The following is a 23024-nucleotide window of genomic DNA, read 5'->3' on the forward strand; positions in this document are numbered from 1 at the left end:
ACCTAAACGGCGCTCTTATGGAGACAAATTCGAGCTCATCTCCGCCCTTACCACTCCGCCACAATCTAATACAAGGGGCTTAAAAAAGAAAAAATTATCAATACATCACCAGCCAAAAGGCCAGTTAGCGAAGACTGCTGCATTTAACGCCACCATGGGACACAAGCCTTGTAAAGAAATAAACAAAGTGTTCAGTTTTGATTGCCTCTTTCTCAAAATTCTTACAATGGTCTGCTGCTGAAGATTGCGGACCTGAACTCGTCACAGCTGTTTATTCTATTTTCAACCCGTCCCTTTTGTTTGACTTTCTATACAAACTCTGGTATAATCAGAAATATCTGATAGTGTGAGCCGTACAGTTCTCGGTTCTTCGCAGTACATACTGCATGGCAACAAAAGTGCACAATATAAGAACCAAGGATTTTTGTTGGGCACAAAATAAGGTCTTCGTGACGCTAAGCATATAATCAGAAATCCAGAGAAGTCAGCACCACTCTTCTACCATGCTTTGTCATGTCTGTAAGTGCTCCATGAGGTGTACAGGTGAAAATATTTGTTAAAAAAACAATCGGCAGGTTTACTGCACAAAGTTAAGTGCACTGGGACATTGAAGTATTAATGAGATACCAAAGAAGTTTAATCAAAAATTCATAAAAAGTTTGCATGGAAGTCTGCGCCGCCACTGAAAACGTTACTTTCAACATTGGTACGTCACTCGCACGTAGGAGCCGAAATTTAAAAATCCTGCGACAATACACACGGCCATACTGCAGGCCAACGGAGGCCACTTTCAATCCATGGGAGCTATAATGGCCACTATAATACCTCAGGTGCGTGCGTTCTATAAACAATTCAGTCTTCACATTAGGGGTTTTAATAAGACTTTCAGAGTTGCCCTTGTGGTATTAATAGCAGATGTACTTGAAACCATTTGTTTACCGGAAAGAGCACTACCTGTGGCAACGCGACTGTGGGAAAGGCAGTACACATGGGATGCAGTCACAGCTAAACATGTTCCTCTTTTGATGCTTAGTTTTGTTATTCGATCAAGATATGTTAGCAGATGGTGCAGGCGCACCAGGCCTCGAACCCATGAAACAGCATAATTCCCTCGGCAAAACTTGCAGGAAGTTTCAAACGCCGAAGAGTGTTCTCTAATGGTTTCTGCCTCTGCATATATAATGGTGCGCGGGACATTAGTGCATTCCCAGAAACAAGTAGGCGCACAGCCTAGCAGCCGTTGCGCCTACACCTCGTGGACCCGAGCACCTTGTGCCAACAGCTCAAATAGGAATGAAAGAAGTTCACAAAAGGTGCCCACCAAAAGATCAGACCTCAACCTTCTCTTCTCTCGGCCGCGCGGCCCACGTCTTGCTAAATAAGGCACGATCGGGCACCGCAGTGACGAAGGAAGTGTTCAGCAAAGAGGCATAGGAGAACTGTGTTCATAGAAAATAAAAAAGAACTGCCTAAACCAGACCCTTACCCCCACTGCGCCCAGTAGCTCTCAGTCAAAGCCTGACATAAAACATCTCATTTTGCATTGGCCGGCGCTCACCGCAGCACGCAACTACGCCAGTCCCCATACATTCAATGCAACGATGAGTGCATTTAACTGAATCAAAATTCCGCTGCTGTCGAAAGCCTGTGCACTTCTCCCGTGCATGCAGGCTGCAGCTCATAATAAATTGTGCAGGGGTGTGCAGCACTCGGACATGTTCTGCACTGCATTAGGTACTTAAGGCTCTCCTTACCTCCCTTCTCCGCCCTGCACTACCCTTACTCACGCTCTTGTTTATCGCGCTCTATATTAAAAAGAATTTATTCATTCACTCACAGAAATATTACGCGTTCCACGCGCACTTTGCATACTCTGAAGATAGCTCGCTGTCCTAAAGCAGGCACGTCCAGATTTGGCTAGATGACTGGATTGGTGAACTGTCACGATATTGAGACCTGGACATTATCCAAGAACCCCAAAGCGTCATTATTATTTAAAACGTTATTTATTCGAGCCAATATTTAGGTGCTGAAAAGATGGGAGTGCGAAAAGCAATCTGAGTCAGGTATTTTGTAGTGATATATTTCCAAACGCTCTATTTCCGTAACTACCACAATGAATGGTTGTGACACAGAAAACAATTAGTAGGCCTTCGTAAGCGGGTAAGAATCTCTGAATATTTATCGAACAGAGGAAACGTAACACCATGTATGGCAATGACAACTTAAGAAAACGCTAAAGGAAAGCGAAGAACACATCATTTTCATTATGGCAGAATGACACTTAAGCAAAATTACAAACAAATCTAAAACTAAGAAAAATGGTGGCCACTGACTATTACAAAGTATATGTTATAGCATTGTTAGTATGGCGGCAGTCGTAACAGGCACAACTCGCACCAAGACAAACCAGAAGCAGCTGATCATTAAAAGTATGAAAGGAAGTAGCCAAATCTTTAAATTAATATAAAGGACAATGCTAAGCAAAACAACCTAGACGCAAGAAAGAGCCTCTAATCTCAAGAGACAAAAGACACCGCCTGAGTCTCGTCTTGCCTTTTTATGTCGTCTACAAATTTTTTTTCACTTTGCCATCCTTGATAACAATTCCACATATTTGAATATTGATACACATGTTTATGTGTACCATGCATGGATGTGGCTTGGTCTGGGGCGGGCTTGGGGAACGGAGGGGGTAGTTCGGAGGTCCTATCTTCTGGTAACGGTATTAGAAAAGGGTAGTCGTCTTATATTTAAAAAAAACACAGCACAGAGCACTATGCAGAATACATTAGTTTCAAGTGCATGAAAACTGCACACTATTGCGAAGATGTGGGGGGGGGGGGCGTTTTTGAATGCTGGATTTTTCTAGGGTGAATTAGTGCAGTATATTTTCTTGACACACTTAGCTGTAGAGAAAATTTGCTCCGAATGAACTTAGTGCAAAAATTAAGGTCTACCACTGTCAACTTGGATGGCTGCGAACTGGGCGAGTTGGTACTGATTCATATTTGAACAGCGCAATAAAACAACGTAACACAACGAAGAATGGGCACCACAAGCGCTGTGGTGTCCATTGTTTCTTTTGTTCTGTTGTTTTATTGCGCTGTTCAAACATGAAATTGTATGGTATTTGAAGTGTTCAAAGAGTAGAAGTTTACAGTATTTGATTATATTTTCTGCATTGTTCTTGTACTTCAATTTATTAGGCTCGGGTAAAAAGAACTTTTAATTGAAACAGACCGAAAAGTGCACCCATATTATAGATAAAATTATTTTTGGCATTTGTATTTCATTCGCCGCGGCATCAAAGTAACAGAATCGTTCGCAAAATATGAAGTGCAGATATCCTAATATTCTTCTCACAAACTGGGAAGCAAGTGCTATATCAGACTCCACCGTATTATTTGGTGCAGGCCACTGCTGCACACTTTGTATTTTTAGCTTCCTGTAAAGTAACCAGAATTTTCCCTAAATAACTTTATGTCCATGTACACGTTGTGATAGCTGTGCCTTTCCGCTGAGTTGCCCCTTGTTGGTTTTATCCGTTTTACCTATGCAAAGGGTCAATATCTAGAGCGGCTCCTTACCGAACAGTTGTGTATCGACGTGACCCTTCGTGCAAAGTACGTATTTATTTCTTCCCTACGCTAACGAAACCTGAGAAAGTTTTTGTACACCTTACCCATCGTACAGACGAGTATTATGTGAGGTCTACGAACTCGGATTTCATCACCCTCAGGAAATCATGGAAAATGTGGTGATTCAATTTTCACCCGCTAACAACGTAACACCTGAAGCATCTTTCATTCTACAGAACAAGTCCTCGTATTTTCTACAAGATGGCCGAGAAGCATCGCCGTCAAAAAACATTGCTTTTAAGAAGGAAACCTTAGGAAGCTTTTTCATTTTTTCCTCCGAGATAGTTTTTTAAAGCAAACGTAAATTCCTCAACATGAGTAGCCACAAATATTAGTTTTTATCACTCGCAGTTCCACAAGGTGGTGCCGCCCTGGATAGCTGGCTTCATATCGTACTCCGTTTTCACCTGCCCTTGGTCGGGTGCAGGGTCTCGCCCGCCCCTGTATTTACTCTCCATCGTTTCACAAAGACTTCCGAGGCACGTGGACACCTTCGCATTACGGTCCGCCGCCGAGCTGGCCCGCCAAGCGCCTCTATGACCTTAAAATGGCGCGCCTGCACCTCTGGAATGCAGCGTCTGACCAAGCCCCTGCACCCGAGTACCACAGATGCCTCGCCGCTCGCCCCCTCTTCCGACGCCAATGCCGTTGTGCCTGCAACGATCGCGCTCAATGTTATGAGCGACGCCAAAAATCCCAGGCCGACAGCCATGTCTCAGCCGCTTGCGTTCAGCTCCACCCATGCCACCATGCTCAATACTGTCGCATTCAACGCTGTGATCGACGCTGAGAGCTCCGGGTCGACAGGTGCGGCGCAGACGGCTGCGTTCATCGCCGCCGCAGCGTCCACTCCTACAAAACTCCACGTTGTAAGCGAGTGCGAGACCTTAGGGGTCATAGACGCGTCACAGCTGGCTGCGTTCGTTGCCGCCGCGGGTTCCCGCGCCAACTCCAACCACAGTTATTATTGACGACAAGACCTGCAGCCAAGCACCCGCATCGCAATGGCCGTCTTTGATGCTGCCGCTCCTACCGGGTTTAGGGCCTCGCCCATGTGCGCCAGTGCAGATTCAAAGTCCGCCGAGGATTTTCCCAGTCTTCCGAGCCGAGCTATGCTCCGCCCGTCTCTACCTGTTTGCCCACTGCGTTTAGGGCTGCCGACTCGTCTGCAGACAGGGATCGGCCGCCGCCTCCGGTAAACAATATATCACTCCAACCCCAGAACAAAAATTGGCTGGAGCACCAATGGTGCCAGCCGAAAGCCTGCCTACTCCGCCCGACTCCCGAAGCCGTGCCGAGCTCATCACTGTTGGCATCCAACTTCCCCCTGCTACCTTCACATCCGAGCTGCCTCACTACGACATGCTCGCCGCAATCCTCTCCGCCCCACATCTCTACTCCAAGACCAGTGCAGAAATCACCGTTCATACCAAGCCAGCCCAAAGCATTGCATTTTTAAAAACTCTTTCTCCTCCCACCGCACACCTCCTGCTTTCTCTCACGCATCTCCAGCTTCACCGTAAGCCCATCAGTATCAAAACATATGCCCCCAACTTCCCATCTCATGTCTCGGCGCAATCCAGAACGTTGGTAGCGACTTACCTCTGCGCACATTATGCATGGTAATGAATCTTTCTCTACAGATATTTTTGTTGCTCGCATGGTGAACACCACTCGATCCGTGCTCATAGCTTCCGCTGACACCGTCATCCCATATGTTGTATATTTTAAACACGTTGCCTTCAGATGTCGCCCTCGTAAACTCAAGCTACCCTCATGCATTCTCCCGTATCGCTCCGGGACATCGTGCTCAGCAATGCACCCAGCGCAGCGTTTCGGGCATGTGCCGCCGCTGTGCGGCTCCTCCCCGCCAACCCTACCACTCATGTACGTGCCCAACTCTGATGCGTTCATTTCGAGGGAAATACCCGACCCTACCTCGACCCCACATAGCCCCCTTCCTCCTCGCTAAACAACGCGAGTGTGGCAAAGCTGTGTACCTCCGTCGCACAGGTTATCGCCGGGCCACGCAGCCTACCCCCTCCTCCTTCTCTAATCGTGAAACTCACTCTACTTCGTTCCCGTCACAAATGGGCTCCTACGCCACCACAGTTTAAGGGTCATCGATTCCCGTGTCTCTTTCTTGCACTATAACCTCTCTCCGCCTCTGACTGACGAGAGCCGCTCCTGCGATCTCCGGCTCGCAAAGGCCAAGAACGTGCATGTGGCCAAGAACGTGCAAGCCCTCCACCGTGCTGTCACCACCTGTCACTCTCACTCACCTGCGGCGCGTGGTCCCTCGGCGCTGGGGTCTGCTCAAGAGTCATCTGTGCCGAGTTGCCCACGCGCTCGCCTTCAACAAGGGCTCCTACTTTGTACCTAATGTTTCCTTCACTCAATCTCTACGTTCTCGAGATTGCCCTTGTAGCGAAGAATGTGGTGGTGGGGAAGTTGCTTTGACATAGTGACTCTCGGAATGCTCAGGCAAGTTTCAATGCGAGCCCTGATGGAGGAGCAACCATGGCGCATTTCTGAAGGTGAGCACCTACTAACAAGGTGTAAGACATCAGTTCACAAGTTTATAGATATGAAAACAATGTATACCTTAAAGAAGATTGCCTATCCCTCTTATCATTCGATAAGTACGGCGGATTTGTTGTCGTACCGAAGGGGATGTTACAGTCAGTGGCGTCAAACGCCCTCACCGCAGTTTATCGAAATTGCAGAAAGGTGTCTCTAACTAAAGTCTGAAGCACAGCCAAGAAGTTGTGCAAAAGGGCGAACTTGAAGAAACTAATTAATGCAATCGACTCTGACAAAAAGCTTACCTTAGGGGTGTTTTTCACGGCTAAAACTCCCAAACCGGAAAGCTCATTACGGGCCCTGATATCAGAAAATGGTTCAATGCAAAAACAAGTTTCCTTATTCCTCCAGCAACATTCAAGTATGTTGCCGGTTGAAGACGCTTTTCGCGTAAAAAAATTCAGAAGTAGTGGTGAAATTTTTGACGCAGAATTGAACCAAAAGGATGTACGCCCATTGAGCCGAGAGCAAAGACCTTTACTGTTCAATACCGCAAAAATAACTGATAGATTATGCCAGCAACAGTATTGATAAATATAGAGCTCTTGCCTTCCAGAATGCTAGCGCTCTAGAAGTAGAATCGTTCCTTGAGGAGTTGTCTGCCTACTTAAAGTCAACTTATATGGAACGGAATGGGGAACTTATTCTACAGAAAAAAATATATGTATGGGCTCAGCTGTGGCCTTCGTTTTAAGTGATCATTTCCTTGAAAGACAAGCTGTTAAAACAGAGCTTGCAAGAAACGAATGTGTATCAAGTCTTCAGATTTGTTGTTTTTTGCTTTGTTTTCAATTGTGACGAAGAGGAATAGTGTATCAGAGTGTCTTCTGTTCTTTCTGCATTTAATAAAGCTTTGTCCCCTTTATTCTTGACTCAGGAGCTTCTGGTTTTGAATGTTTTAAAGCTTTTAGATTTGGAAATTCACCTTTCTCTCTGTTTGGTTAGCTGGGCTTACAAACAAATGGCGAGCACACCTATCTTACTATTTATTCATCCCATGCCAAAGTGTGAAAATAATCCATTGTGGAAACTTGAAAATTTATGCTCTTTACAAGTCATGCGAACATCTGCTTTTCTTTTCAATATTTAGGTCTCTTGTCTTTAGCATCTTTCGATATTGTTCGTATATATAGCGCTCTTTTTTATGTATGCAATGATTTTTCACTGCCCCACCCCCTCTATAATGCGAAAGCCCTGAGGGTAAAATAAATGAAATGAAATGAAAGCAGTTTCCAATATCAGGTCCGCCGCCTCAGAGAGTTGGGTTATCCTCACGATGTCATTTCATCAGTCACAAAAAAATGCTCAAGAAGCTTAAGAAACAAGAAGATGCACACAAACTTCAAACAAGACTTCCTAGAACTAAATATGCTGTGATTCTAAATCCAATCTAAAGAATCTAAAGAAGGTAGGAGCAAGGGCTGGCGTAAAAGGGCTTTTTTCAGATTGATGTGGGCAAATGTAATCTCGGCCCGTAGAGAGCCGATCTGTGGTAAGAATCATGACCAGAAGCACGTCATTTGAGATAAGAGAGTAGTATATTTCATTCCACGCAACTGTGGGTCCACATACGTTGTGCAATTGGGAAGATTTGTAAATGATAGGCTGTATGAGCACCAATATAAGATGGACTATGAGCATTCTGTGCATATAAGTATTCACTCCAAAAAGCATGGATGCTAGCCTGACTTGAGCAAGACTTCCGTACTGACTAGAGCGGAAAACGAAATTACCAAGGGAAATATTAGAAACTATGGAAATCAGAAAGCGCGGTGAATCATGCATCAGTAATCCTTCGACATCGCTATCGTGAAAGGAGTTGGCATATCTAGGGATGAGCTCATGAACGGCGATGGTATTGCGGGTGTGCTCATGTTCTGTGCATGAAGACATTTTTCATGTTTTTTGTTTGGCTGCTGTAGTTTATCTGTGCAACAAGAAATAAATTGTCAGTTGCTAATGCGCCTTACGTGTGCTGTTCTTAACATTCTTTGTCTCGGTGCTGGACGCTTGAAATATGCCTATGTGGGCCTCACAAGGCAGCTCTCAACCTTTCTAAAACTACCTCTATCAATAAGGTCTTTACCGAAGGCCTCTTTTATAATCTCCGTTCTCCTCTAACTCTGCACCATGACTCACCGCTTCCGCGCTTTCTTTTACCCGTCAGGGTCAGTGGTTAATCTATCAGGTGGGTACCTCTCCATTTCTTGTCCCGTCACAACCTTTACCTATCCTATTCCCACGCCGGCTCACAATTTTCGTATCGTCACCTTCCCGACCAACATGTCCCCCCGTCCTGCACGCTGGCAACCGTCATGCGGCCGCGCATCACAATTTCCCTCTCTGATACCATGGGTGTGGCCTAAACGGACGCCTCTTTCCTGCGTCCTCGAGTTTCCCGTGGCTACGCCCAGTACCATCCCCACCTCCCTGCGCCCGAAACCCACACCAGCGGGCGGCACCAGCGCCTACCGGACGCATTGTCCCTCGAGGTCCTCGCCATTGCGCATGCCCTCCAGTCATTTGCCCTGCTTCCCTCTCTCCAAAGTACACAGTCTATTCAGACACTTATGCCGCTATCTGCCACATACAGAACCACTCCCTGTCCACTTCACTCCAACAGGAGGCCGAAAGAGCGGTCTACGCACTACAGCCTTCCACAGTTTTGCTCCCTTGGGTGTCTGGCACTCAGGGATTGACGGAAATGAGCTAGCCTATCAGCTCGCCCATCAGCTCGCCGTTGATCCCTTGGCCGAAGCCCTCGGAAGACGGTGGAAGACTCACCATGCGCCCCGCCATGAAAGTCAATTACGAGCTCCGCCTTGACAAACGTCTTTACCCCCCCCCCCCTCATCAATGTGCCGGAGGCTCGCTTTCCTCAGCACATTCAAATGAATGCAGTAATCACCCCTTCCCGCCAATTCTTATACCGCTGTTGAACGGGCCCTTCCTATCCCCACTACCCCTCTATCCATGCAGACCTGGCCCATTGCCTCTTCTATTGCCCAGCCGCTCTGCAGTCTCGTTCCTTCTCAATCCATCGCCACCTTGCTGGGCTAGCTTGGCACTGAAGAGAAAGAAGAACAGCGACGACTGGTCGCTCAAGTGGTCCACATGCTCGGCCTGTAAATTATAGCCAAATGAAGTCTTAAAGCTACTGCTATCACTCTAAGCTGCACGCGCATAGGGTGTATACGAATCCATGTCCTCTGCCGTTATCTTGCCGTGCATGTTTTCGAGGGCAGCGAGTTTCTGCGAGATTTTGAACTCTGAATACAAATCAGGAATGAACACAACAATTTGTGCTGTGTCAAATTCGCGGACACATCCACATCTAAATCCAGAAGATAGTTCGTGAACGTGTTATATCTCTGCAATTTGTTAGACATTAGCTCGCCCCGTGACGTAGTTTTTGAGTGGAACAGCAGTAAATGTATGCTAAAGTTTCTTAGTAATACTTTGTGCGAAGCAGCCACGAAGCCACTCTGACCCCAAATTCCTTTGCAATTCTACCGTCAGTAAAGCACATCTCCTTTTTGGGCACCCATGCGCCATGTCATACTTTGCCAGCCATTATACCTTTATTATTTCAGTCCTCTCGATACCGGATCTCGTTGTGATTGCACAGCTCGTATCAGGGCAGCGTACTTGTCCACACGCTTTGGTCCAACCAGTTTCAATTATTTTATAAGCTTTCCCCCGTAGTATCGACAAAGGCTGTACTCCTATAGGACCGCAACGGTTTCCTTAAATAGAAGACATGATTTCTTTTTTCCGCATAGAATGAAAAAGCAACTAACTCCATGTTCATTTTTGAGCATTTGGCACGCTCTGTCTATTTTTCTTCTGTGCCTGTTTGCCTCTAAAAGAAAAAGTGAAGGAGCACTGTGAATATCTGTATCTGTCACCTCATCGTTTATTTCTACAAATTTTGTGGGCGCTTCCAACACCAGTACATTTGTTCGCAACTAAAGGTAAATAAGCCAATCATGAGGTTCTCCTCTGGCTCATGCACCTCCCTGATGTCGCATGCTGAGGCCTCGATGCTGCGTCCCGAATCAGCGCCGTTTCTGCTCTTACAAGGAGGTCTAGCTGTGCTCGGACTAGCGTGATGGGGATTGAATAAGTGTTATTATCGAGGCTAGCTTCAAGAAATTAGGCGACAGGCAACTAAGAGTGAGTATTTTACACCGTTTATTAGGTCGTGTAGTTTCGCGAGTGAAAAGAAAGCAAAAAGACTCGGCCCCAGCGCGCCTGGGCTTATATAAGCGAACTCGAGAAAGATTCGGCGCTTGCTCTGATATGTTGGCCGGAGTTGCCATTTGGTGCGTCGCGCGCTCCCCAAAAGGTTGTGTCATGAGACTGTCATTTCATTGGCGCTGCGTTCGACATGATGGCGTGATATTGAGACTACAATAAAGCTGGCTCTCAGGCAGAAGCGCAATTGCTCAACGCTTTGGCAGAAACCCTGTCTCAAGGCGGTGGCGCAGAGGAGGCCCTGTAGCGTTATGTAACACCGCAATAACGAAGGGTGTCCGTCTATTTGTGTTAACAGAGGGGGCTTGTGCTTGAACTAAATAGCGTCAGTAGAAACAAATGAAAAAGAAACATGGCAGAAAAACGAAAATACTCCTGCCCATGGCAGTCGTATTGGTGGTCAGTGCATGTCGTCGGGGTTGTACATTCTTCTTTTTATGTACCTACTGGCGATGGCACGTCAACGCGTCTTTCTTGCTCTTTATTACTCTGTTTTTTTTGTAATAATTATCTGTTAGCCATGGAGACCCAGAGAACTTTGGCTGCACAGAGCTCGAGCGCAGGCTGTTTTTCGGTCGGCAGTTCGCCGGTGCCTTCGGCACTTGTTTGTCGTCCCGTTCAGCTGGAATTTGTTTTCATGCGAAATCATTGCATGGCTCATCAGCAAGGCAACCTGGTGGCGCTGACTAACAAAAGTTATAACAAAGCTTCTTGACATCACCATGGTCTCGCATGTAGTCATCAACAGATCATAAGAGGGTAATTGTTGATCATAAGCAATGAAGCAAAGACATTTGACGATAATGTAGTCGTTAGGGATAGCGACATCTAAGTGATACTTTTAGGGATACTGGAATGGTAAAGTACGTTAATAAATAATGGTGATGGTCATTAATGAAAATAAAAGTGATAAAAGCCTTTATGTCAGTGACCGCCAAGGTAAATGCGTTGAGGGGAATAGCCTCAAGAGCTCAACGCCCAGGATACGGATGCTCTCACTGTTCGCAAGTTGCAGAGCATCGCTGAGGCGTGCTTCTCGCCGGCCAATTAAAGGATGTTTACTTTTTTTACCAATTGAGGTCGGCCCCAGACATCCTGCCCTACTGTAAAAAAGATGAAGGCAAGGTTGGTGGCTCGCTTCATCACGTAGATACAACGTAGTGTCGTCGGCTTAAGCGGATTCTCGTAGTGCCTGACAACTAGGGAGAGGGAAGCCGATGATGCCTGGTAATTAATGACGTCTCTATGAAAAGGCTGCAAGCTAAGAGCAAGCAGACGAGATGAGAGGGCAAACGACGGGTTACAGAAAAAGTGGAACTTTCTCACCCGTCCACTGCCAGTATGTCTCATACCTGCTTTTATTGAGACAGAAAATTCCGCGAAAACTTAAAAGCTTCAGGGTACCGAATATGTAGCCATGCTCCAGCCGATCGAAAGCCTTATGTTGATCTAAATACACAGGTATGCCAGTATCAAAATGTCTCTGTAAGGAGTCTCTAGTGTGACGCGTGATATACAACAAGCTCTGGATTTCCCTTCGCGGTGTAGACCACACCAGATGGCAACCAATGAGGGAGGCCATCACACCCCTCACACGTCGGACCAGAATGGCAGCAATAGCATTGTAGTCGACATTCAGAAGTGTGATCGGCTGCCCTTCCTCCCGATGAGACGACCCGGGATAACTCCTTGACAACAAAACTATCCGCTTTCTCCCAAAACTGGCAGGGAAGTCTGACTGCTAAAAACACTGTCGAAGAACACTGGGGAGTTCCGGACCGATGATGCCCCAGAAACCTAAAAGAGTTCTACAGGGGACCCATCTGGCCCAAGCTCTGACTCACGCTTCATTGACTGCAGAGTTGCCCGTACCTCCTCTAAAGTAAGAATAGCGAAAACTGCCTCGCACACCAGCCGCCTGACCACCGGCAACCCGGCCAACATTGCATGCGTCCGTGTAGCCCACAGCCCATACATCAACCGAGATGTCCGAACACGCTCTAGCTCTGAAGTTCACCGAAAAACGCATGCAGTCATGGGTTTGATGAAGAGCAGAGGAGGGCATTCCACTTAACGCCTAGCTATGAGTGTAATAACGCCGCGCAAAGTGCAGCAGTTCCGGTTTCGCAACGGGGCGACAGAGGTACCGGCTGTACAGCTCGTCACACCATGCAGGCATCACAGCGGAATTCCAGTCTGCCCTTTGCGCAATGCACAGCTTCGCAGCCATGTCTTCGAGTTCCTGAGACACGCGGCGACACAGCGCACTGTACTTTACTGAACAATGTATACGCCAAAGTTAATTGAGCCTATCCCATGAGCTGTCGCCGCCGCCATCTATCGAATCATCCAGTGTACGCGACAAGCTCTAGCGTGAACGCGAATTGTGCAGTAGACGCACATCGAAGCGTTATAGGCGAAATGTGGCAGTGTCAAGGGTAGAGTGGGTGAGAATGGCCGGCCGGGAGTCAAATATAACCAGGCGTTAATGGGCGAGGCAACAACATTCATAGCCGTCAGGTGTGCAGAGAGCACCAGCTGCATATACTCGCGGTCAAGGCAGCTCGCCAATAAACACCGACTCGATGTCCGGCAGAACCATGAGCCATGCACTAGCTCGTGCGCGTCATGAAGCGCAAACAGCTCAACAAGGCGCTGCACGCCACGTGCGTTCCAGCTAGACCGACCCGAACCGAAGCCCTGCTCGTGAGCGTTCCAGAAATGACGGAGCCAAAATCGTCCACTGTTATGACATAGCAGCCGTATAGGTGCTATACTACCAAGTCCCGAAAAAAATCAGTGCTCTGAATTACGTTTTCCGGCATATAAATACTCAAAACACGCAATCTTAACAAAGAAAAGACGCAATATAACGCCAATACACGCCAAAACCCGTCATACATGAGATGATGGTCTCGCAGAAGCCACTATTAAAACTACAATTTCCTCCTCACCTGAGAGCGAAGTTGCGAAGGAAAAGAAGCATTCCAATTGCAGCATGCGTTTGAACACCAGTACATCAGAAAGGATTGTAAAATTTGTCACCTGCAGGCATAAAACACCGTACTGGGCTGTTCAAACTAACTCAATTATTCCAGTCTTCTTCCATTGGCTTCGATGCCCTGAGAAATCAAAAAATTAATTTGAATCGGTACATAATTTTTATACGTTAAATATTTTTAATCGTTAATTACGCTAGAATAGGCCAATGTGCATATGGGCACGTCATTTTTTTCAGCCTTACCAGGGCCTATTTGGGACCTACAGAATTTCATGTGCTCAGGTTCTTTTGGGGTAGGAGATATTGTCACAGCATGCGTCAATATGGCTGCCGCTACTGCATTCATGCCCCAAAGCGGGACCAACGTGGGCAGTATTTGGGCACGCCCGCTTTCCAGCCCTGCCAAGGTTTGCGTGAAATCTACAGCGCTTTTGTTTGTGCGGCCCCATTATGCTAGCTGTTGTTTTTTTTTCTACACAGAGCCCACATGGACGTTACATCTGTCCTGATGTACTAAACAAGAGATCCATGGGGTGTAGATGTACGAATGCGGTCTGAGGTACGCCTAGCAACAGCGTTATGGGCACCATGCAGAATCAAAGGTGAAGGCCTGTTTGGGCTGTCCCACTTAGTTCCCAGAGGGAGCCGGCGTCGGTGCTACATAGGTATGTAGGGCCCCTTACTGTGTGCTACTTGAGTACGAACAAAATAACCTGCTTTCACTGCCGGCGGTTTCATCGACACACGTGCTGTAGCAGAGGTCGGTAGAGCCTAAGAAGACACCGCCCAGACGCATATGTCAGAGATGTTTTCCTATGGCGACGAAGGCGGGAAACGGACAAGAAATAACAAGACTTATCGGTAGGGACACGGACACACAGAGCATGGTGGTCCGAAGGGGTGTGGTTGAGATAAAAACGGCCAGCTGGGAGGCCGACTTTTATCAGAACGATCGCTGCCACCCATACTCCGATCGGGAGGCTCCCGTGGGCCGGCTGCGGCCTACGCAGTGTAATCTTGAGAGCTCTGGTGTTGGGCGTCTGCTCATTAAACGACTAGCTTCTCGCATCTGGGGGAACTTTTTTCGGACAAATAGGTTCATGACTCCTAAATTTTATGGGTGTCCATGCCGGCTTTAGATTACGAGCTAGCGTCAGTTTCACCTTGGTTTAGGTTTTCGAGTGAATTTGGTGAGGAGATAAGCTAAAATTATGTCATAGCTCAAGTGCGCACTTCATTGATATATCCTTTGCACCGCAAATGCCCTCCCGCGACGGTGCCAAGCATTCTTCGTTTTAAGTCTGATTCTAAACCCAAATGTTTCTAATCCGAATTCTTCGGATTGCAGTGTAAATACAGCAAATAGCCCATCTGAATAATTTCACATGCTTTAGGAAATTCGCATTGCTTAGTTTTCATTTAAGGAGCCTTGCAAGGGGTTCGACATGAAGTTCAAGTGAATGTTGCAAAACAATATCGAGTAGTTTCTGTGCAATAATTCAGATTCAGAGAATGCATTGAGCCAAATTGCTCTGCAGCCGCAAAATAAAACACAAATGACGCCATTATATTGATTCCATGATCGCGTGACAAGTTACAATATGATATAGGCAGAAAGTTATGAGAGACAAGGCAAATATGACACAGCAAAAGATAGGACGAGAGAAATGTGGAAAGAGACAGCATATTGACAGCACATATACCCACGCTCCCCAAATAATGCACCAGAGAGACAGCGGAACTATGGTTTTTTGGAAAAATTCAAAATGAGAAAATAAACATTTTCTTTGGTGTTCCTTGCTTTTTCGACTTTCAGTACATTCTAATTCTTCCGGAACAAAATTAATTAGCTTTACAGCAATTACTGAAATGATGACACCGGTTAAAATGTATCCAAGAGCACATTTCTTTTAAACGTTAAAATCACAATCTTTCTGAATGAATTTATCCAAGATACACGAGGATATTTCACAGAAAGGTTAAGGTGAGCATGACTTTCCACGCTGGCCATCAGATGCATCGCATTCTGAAATTATTACTTCAGTTCACCAGAGCAGAAAGACTTTTTTTAAGAAGCAATTCAGATGCTTTTACCTTGAAGATGTCTTGAGCAGCGGAAACGTTTCTCTGGCAGTTGTCATTTGGAGGCTCTGCGCATACAGGGTAGTCAGTAAAGCTTAGGAACAGGTTAAAAAGAGCTGCCAATGAAAGTATACAGAAGATCATTCTGAAGGGATTTTGCTCTCAGAATATCAAACTCCTTTGCCATGCAGCTTCATGTTTCTTTTATCTCAACGTTGACCCCGGTAACCTGAGGTGAGCAGAAAAGTTTGCCGCATCACGTGATGTTTTGGTAAGTTAAAGGACTAAACCTTTGTTCAAACAGATGAGCTCTCGCGATGGCAGGCGTCATACCAAGGAACTGTCGTCGTGCTAGATTGGCGGCTTCATAATATTTCTTTTTCTGTCTGCTCATTTTCTTGTAAGGAATGTTCTGAACTCAAAAGCAGATGGTTCAGCGGAACAATTAACAATGCGAAAAAATATCTGCCAGAGCGCACAACAGATGGTCGAAGACTCAGAGTGGGGGCTCATGGCGCTAACTTTCAATTGCTTTTCATAATAATTTTTTTATCGCACGTCTACAAGAGTAGAAGAGCGACGAATGGATATAGATGTTTTAAGTCGAATTTGAACTCTAGTAAGAGGCGTTGATCCTTGCCTAGGCGCACATGTAACGTTTTTTTTCTTTTCACAAAGGAATCTTGAAGTTCTAGCAGGTCATGAACATCACAAATGCAATTATTCAAATCCTGAGCGTCCGTCAACTACAATACCTTTCATGGTTTATGTGGTTTAGCGTCCCAAAACGACTATGTCTACAAGGAGCGCCGCAGTCGGCGGCTCCGGATAATCTCGACCACTGACGTGCACTTACATCGCACAGCAGACGGGCCGCTAGCATTTAACCACCATCGAAATGCGACTACGGCGACTGTTATCGAATGCGCGTCTTTCGGGTCAGCAGCCGAGCACCATAACCACTGAGCAACCGCGGAGCTTCGTACGTAACTTCTAAAGGACCTGAGATATTAACAGAGCAATATCATCTTATTTTTGTATGCCGCGCCTTCTGAGAGTTCTAAAATATTCTGTGCGCTTCCTAATGCCACGTTGACACATATATGCCACGTTGACGTTTTCACACATATTTTCAACATTTTAGCTCAGTATATATTGTAGTATTAGGAGCCAATAATAACGCCCGTCAGCACAACGAGCGAGTAGTTGTATCCGGGTTATCGGTGCTAAATAGTTGCATCCAGATTGTGTTGCATGCTAGAAAACAATCGGCTCCGTCACTGTCCCAGCAATGTTTCAGAAGGAATAAATGTTGAGCGCATCCGGCGGGCTCAGGAAAAAAATTATCAGCGTCCAACAGTACAATAGCGACTATATCACGGATGCCTTTTGCGGTGTGTCCAGGCAACTGGTACTGGACGCGAAAGGCGCAGATGTGCTCCATTCAGGACAAGGTATGACCTTTACTATCACCACATTCTTGGGAAATCAAAGTTGTTTCCAGTAGCCGATATGAAAAAAGGACATACGCCTGTTGATGACATTTCGGATGCGTAAAAGTAATGACGATGAGAATTTAGGCTTACATATTTTTAGAAATAAGCGCCAAGTGGTACGTTAAATGCAGCTGTGTGTATGCTACCTAGCCAGAGAGACCCAAAGTGACATAATTGTCATTGTCAATCACCTAATTGACCAAAACTCACAGATTAACTTCTCAGCCTCTGCTGCTACTGTGAAAGGTTGTGTCTGAAAGATAATAGCGGTCGCATTTTGTGACTTCTCCGTTTGGTGTATTTCTTCTAGAACTTGCGTGTTCTGAGAAATCCGCCTCTAGAGTCCACTGATTTCGCTCAATTACGAAGTCTAGAAACTGGACGAACGCGAAAAGCTCTTCACCAGTGTGACGCAGCTCTTGCGCCGGACGTTTCTTTCATTTAGATAGGCGGAACTGAAGGAGGAACAGTTGCCAGCTCCTGCGGTCGCTCTATGGCGTTTGGAGACGAAATGCCGATCGTCACAGCCTTGCATGCGGTAGTAACAACATTGAGCGCAAAGTTTGTATCCAAATATACAGAACTAAAGACGCGCTAGCCTAATTTCACCTAACGCAACTGTTTACAATAATACTCCATATATTTTTCATTGCCAGCATGTCCACTGAGTGTAAGCAGTAGAAAATCTATTAATGGATGCTGCTTATATATGTGCATGACGGTAACAATATCCAGTTTTGCGTGCCCTTGGCCGCAAAACTTGCATGCAGAGATGATTTCGCATACATCGATGCGGGTAATTTTAAATGCGGAAAGGCTAATGTTTATCATCGTATATGATATAAGTTGGTATGAAATACCTTACAGGTCCAACAGGCATGTGTAAGGGGAGCGCCAAATTCGGGCAGTACATTATAGCACAATAAGCAGAACAATATGCAAGAAGTTCAATGCACAGTAAAATTATTTGAACACATGAAAAACAAACGCAGTAGTAGACCAAATGAAGGGAAAATAAGAAAAATATATACTAACTCTGGTTAAACCAGAAAAAAAATAAGATTCACGTACGTTCTGTCACTGTGAGTGCGGAATAATACATACGTTGATACAACATAGTTCAGTGTATGTTGCGAAAAAACTGGACAAGCAGATTAAACATAAAGCACGAAATACGCAAGAGGAAAAGATAAGTGCAAAAATAGCATTCAAATTGAACGTAACAGGTGCAGCAAAAGAAAAAAATGGATAAAAACATATGATCAAAGGCGTCTGAGCAACGCCTTCAGTTAATTGCTTTGAAATTTGTGCTGTTTTTGTTTTTCTCTTTTGAAGACTCCTGGAGATATCATGTTATGCTTACTTGTATGTCATTTCCTATTCATACAGTGCTTAGGGTTACGAAGGCGTGTTTAAAAGTTATGCCTAGAAATATCTTGATACTCATTTGACTTTCTCGCGTGTGTTTTAGTAGCTACTTTTTCTATGGCCTTCTTATAAGGGAGAGACCACCAAGCTGCTACGATGTGAAGTACCCTGTCACCTGCCAAGGTAGGTACACAGTAGAAGCAGCTGAGACCTGCCTGGCAGGTTCCGAACTGGAGAGTGGGACACCCACCTTTATGTTTGCATAATACGTTGACTTGTGCATTGCAGCCCAAAGCAAGGTTCTTATGCTGGTGCATTGTTACAGCGATTGGTAATTAGATATCCTTGAAATTTTAAAATAAAATTGAGCCTTTCATAAATCTTCATTGGCTTCTCATAATCACCCTCAGCCTGACTTGGCCCACAGCAGGTGAAAGGCTTAATCTATCCGAATAAACGCGATATGCGTGCCTAAATGGGCACCGCTCAAGCTACATACCTTAAGGACGTCTCGCCGACGTAATTGACAGAAACACCTTCCTTTGAGTAGGCACTGTGCTCACGAGGCGAGCACTCTCGCTTAAGCATTTTGTGGAGACATTACATTAGGAAAAGAATGATGAATACTCTTAGAGCAAGTGGATTTCTAAAGAAAAGTTGATTAATTCCACACTAAGAAGCACCTTCCTTTGAGTCGGCACTATGCTCACGAGGCGAGCACTCTCGCTTGGGCATTCTGTTGAGACATTGCACTGTCCCTTTCAGTGGGCACTATGCTCACGAGGCGAGCACTCTCGCTTAAGCATTCTCAGGAGACATTACAATAGGAAACGAATGAGGGATATTCTTAGAGCAGGGCGGTTTGGACAGAAAATTTGATTAGTGCGATACTGCAAGCACCTTCTTTTGAGTGGGCACTTTGCTCACGAGGCGAGTACTCTCGCTTGTTTAAGCATTCTGTTGAGACATTACATTAGGAAAAGAATGATGGATACTCTCTTGCAAGTGGGTTTCAAAAGAAAATTTGATTAATCCGATACTCAGAAGCACCTCCCTTTGAGTGTGCACTATGCTCACGAGGCGAGCACCCTCGCTTTAGCATTCTGTTGACACAGTACATTACAAAAATAATGATGGATACTCGTTGAGCAAGTGAGTCTGTAAAGAACATTTGAGTAATGCGATAATGAGGGCAATAATTTGTTACGGATGATTTGTTATCATGGGTTAAGGTAGAAATCTATTTATTGTTGCTGTCACCGAGCTAACAGCGAGAAAACAACACTGCGAAAAATGACGTGCTTTCAAAGCTTTGATACCCCAAGAGGAAGAAAAATGATGGAGCACAGCGACAAAACTACGCATGAGGCCCGTCTTAGAAAGTTAATTTATGGTGGCTTATAGTCACGCATGGCAGATAGTGCGCCACATTTTTGCCGTTATTTTCAAGGATGCCCTCACCGGTACTGAAAAATATGAATACATTTTTATAAACATGTTCTGACAACCGAAACATGTGGCAACCGAACCCGTGTACCGAAGCTTAGCCGTGTCAGGCAGTCAAAGGTCCGGGAAAAAGGGGTTCTTGGTAATTTACTCGATGCCGAGTGTTTGTACATATAAGGCCCCTCGGCGGAGGCAACACACAACTTTGACCCAAGCTTCCCGCTGACGGTACCTGCGGGCGGACCCAACCGGGGCAAATAACCAGTAGCCTTTTCCTGTCCACCTATCTTCTTACAGCTTTCCTGTCTCCTCCTCCTTCTTATTTATTCGATTTATTTTTCCTCAATACCGGGGTTAACCATCTGTGGCTGACTACCCTGGCTTCTACCATATTACGATATTGTTGTGGTGTAGAAATGGCCTGAGCAAGCCTTGCATTGAAGTTCCTGTCCCGTTTTTTTTTTTGAGCTTCTTGGTGGGCGGCCGGCACTGTGCCCGAATAACCGATGCACTATATGGCGTCCGAAACTTACTCAAGTTATTGCTCTCTCTAAAAAGAGTGGAAAGAAACGGCAGATATCTTCATTAAAGAGAAGGTAATATTCTACAAGTTCCACATTCCAAGTTCCACCAAGCTAGGATCCCATTCCTGGCCCTTGTGTCGAAGTGCTTAGCAGATGCCTTGGGCCCTGGCTATAAGTTATTCAAATCGGCTAGCGACGGTTTATTGCTGGAACTCCGTGACAATGCCAAAACTTCAAACTTGCAAACATTGTGTCTGTTGGAAAAATTCCTGCCTCCGTCACAGTACAACGATCCATCAGCACTGCATGGCTTTATTTAAATTTTTATTTATTTATATACCTACAGTCACAGAATGGCCATTATTGAGGGGGCGAAACAAAGGTAACAAAACAGGTAGCACATTGCAAACATCAAAACACTGTGCTATGGGTAGAAACAACACAACATTCAACAAACTATTAACCTCAAATAAAGTGTATATAAACAATGCAAACAAGATCAAATGAAAAATAAGACCAATTTTAGAAACTATCTACAAAAATGTGGATATTAATAATAGAGCTGTCTCAGCATATAAGTGAAGCAGAGAATGATTTCATACATCCGACTGAAAGAGAAATGCTTGGAGGGCTCACCCAAAAAAATGTCACACATCTTCACCTAATAAAAATTCCGAAGGATAACAAAGGAAGAGATAAGAAAATACACGGTACTCACATTCAAAAACAGACTTTAAACCAGAAAAGTGGGATACTTGGAAGTAAATTGTCAGACACTAAATTTCTATCTCCCAGAGTTGTTTCAATCGGTAGAGGTTTGGCAATGGCTCAAAGCGTTGCCGCGGCCACACCTCTAAATGCGTTGCGATGGATAACTCTCCGCAGAACTGCCATGAAGGTGCGCTACAGTGTGGAAACTGTGAAGGAGAGCACGCTGTCTACTGAAACTTGTGCCCAATATGCAAGAAGAAGAAAGAAATTATAACATGAAAAAACAAAACTTAAGTTGCGGACAAGCACGAAGCCGACTTACAGAGGCATAGAACACATTCTCATTCAGCGCAAAAATGAACTTCGCCAATGTGGTGTGTGGGCGCCGCACACCACACCTACCTATCCCACCTTCCCAGCTCACACACAGTGAGGAGGAAGCAGAGCCACCCACAACTATGGTAGACGCAGCGAAAGCTCCTATGCCAACCCCCGCTAAAAGGGCATGCCAGCCACGTAGCCGTCAGTCCGCAAGGCTTCCCCCTTCCGGAGAAGACCCGCAATGCGTCACCCTGTGGGTCTTATGCAGAACCAAGACAATCCACATAGGCGACGGACGCAAATTGAACATCGCCTCCGCTGCAGCAGAACTAAAGCTTTCTTAAGTGGACAGAAATTCTGAGGACACTTAAGTCTGCTTACGTGGAAGAATGTGAAAGCGTGTTTTGGGGAAAGGAAACGGCGTTGCAGCTCTCAGATCTCTGAAACAAAGTGGACACCTCAACCGCGTCTTAAACATTTTTTACCCATGACTCAACACTTTTCTGTGACCCAGTTTGTTCCCATGACTTAGCACTTCCAGTGACTCACTTTCTGACCCATAATTTATCCCAGTCTGTGATCAATTTTGTGACCCATGGCTCTTGAATCATGACATTACTTTGGTGACCTATGATTGTGTACTTTTCGTGACCATGACCAGCACCTTTTCTTTGACCATGACTCACATGACAATTACGGTGTACTCATCACCATTCTACACCAAGTGTCACACACATTCGGTCATGACTGCTGACGCCACCAGCTGATGATGTTCCATCAGGCAACACATTCTGCAGACGCATTTTGCATCCACGTTTTGCGGACACTTCTGGTGCCGACTTACCCTAATAATGCTTTCGCATTGAAAGAGAAAACTCGTCACCGTCCCCAAACAAGCTGGAACATACGGCTTTAAATGCATCCCCCAAAATTATCATGGCGTTTCTAATCCACTGTAGCTGACGTTTAGGTACCATTTAGGTACCATTTAGGACCATTTAGGTAAGCAGGCGCTCTTCCGAAAAAGAAATTTTTAATGGCAGTTAGAAAACGTTCGTAAGTTGTTTGTCTTAACAAATAAATTTTTTCTTCATAATGAAAATGTCATACGATATAAAAAATAAACGTATTTTCTTTTCTTTCAAAATATACAAAGTAGAAATCTGATGCCGGCAGTCGCAATCAGCTTGACGCAAGCCGAATTTCTTTTCTTGTTCAATGCATAAAAATAAATCTATGCATTGAGCTATGATAAATTTGACACAATCAGTTTTCATTGCGTTAGAGTTGAATTACCGAAAACAGAGTTTTTGAACGTGCATATTTTCAGAAAAATGCGGCACTAACAAAATAAAAAGTACGATTTCATTTTTGTGGTTTATTTTATATCTAGATGGACAAATAGTAACTGTACCAAGTTTGAAAGAAAATTTTCACACAGGGATAATGCTACGATTGCTCACCTAAGGAGGTATTGCAAAAAAAGTGTGTTTCGAAAAAAACAAGAAAGAAGACTTGGAATAGCTACGCATGGCCTAAGCCAACATCCCAGATCCTTAAAATCGACCGCATTAATTTTGTAGCTGAGTTTCTC

The 23024-nt window shown here is 45.2% G+C and overlaps 1 protein-coding gene across 4 annotated transcripts in view; it reads right to left on the bottom strand.

Annotated features, from left to right (window-relative positions):
- Positions 1-15920, bottom strand: part of LOC144134866 (uncharacterized) — a 67869-nt gene extending 51949 nt beyond the window's left edge. Inside the window, exons 1-2 of one of the 4 annotated variants that reach the window (XM_077667678.1) lie at positions 15577-15920; positions 13527-13603 (exon numbers count right to left, since the gene is read on the bottom strand). Coding sequence is in view for 3 of the 4 variants with exons in the window: in XM_077667677.1 (XP_077523803.1) it covers positions 15577-15708 (132 nt within the window). In the remaining variant the exon portion in view is untranslated. The other 3 variants (XM_077667677.1, XM_077667676.1, XM_077667675.1) reach the window with 3 other exon arrangements.
- Between the last annotated feature and the right edge of the window lie 7104 nt (positions 15921-23024).

This window comes from Amblyomma americanum, chromosome 5 (genome assembly GCF_052857255.1).
Source record: "Amblyomma americanum isolate KBUSLIRL-KWMA chromosome 5, ASM5285725v1, whole genome shotgun sequence".
In the NCBI taxonomy this organism is placed as follows: Eukaryota; Metazoa; Arthropoda; class Arachnida; order Ixodida; family Ixodidae; genus Amblyomma; species Amblyomma americanum.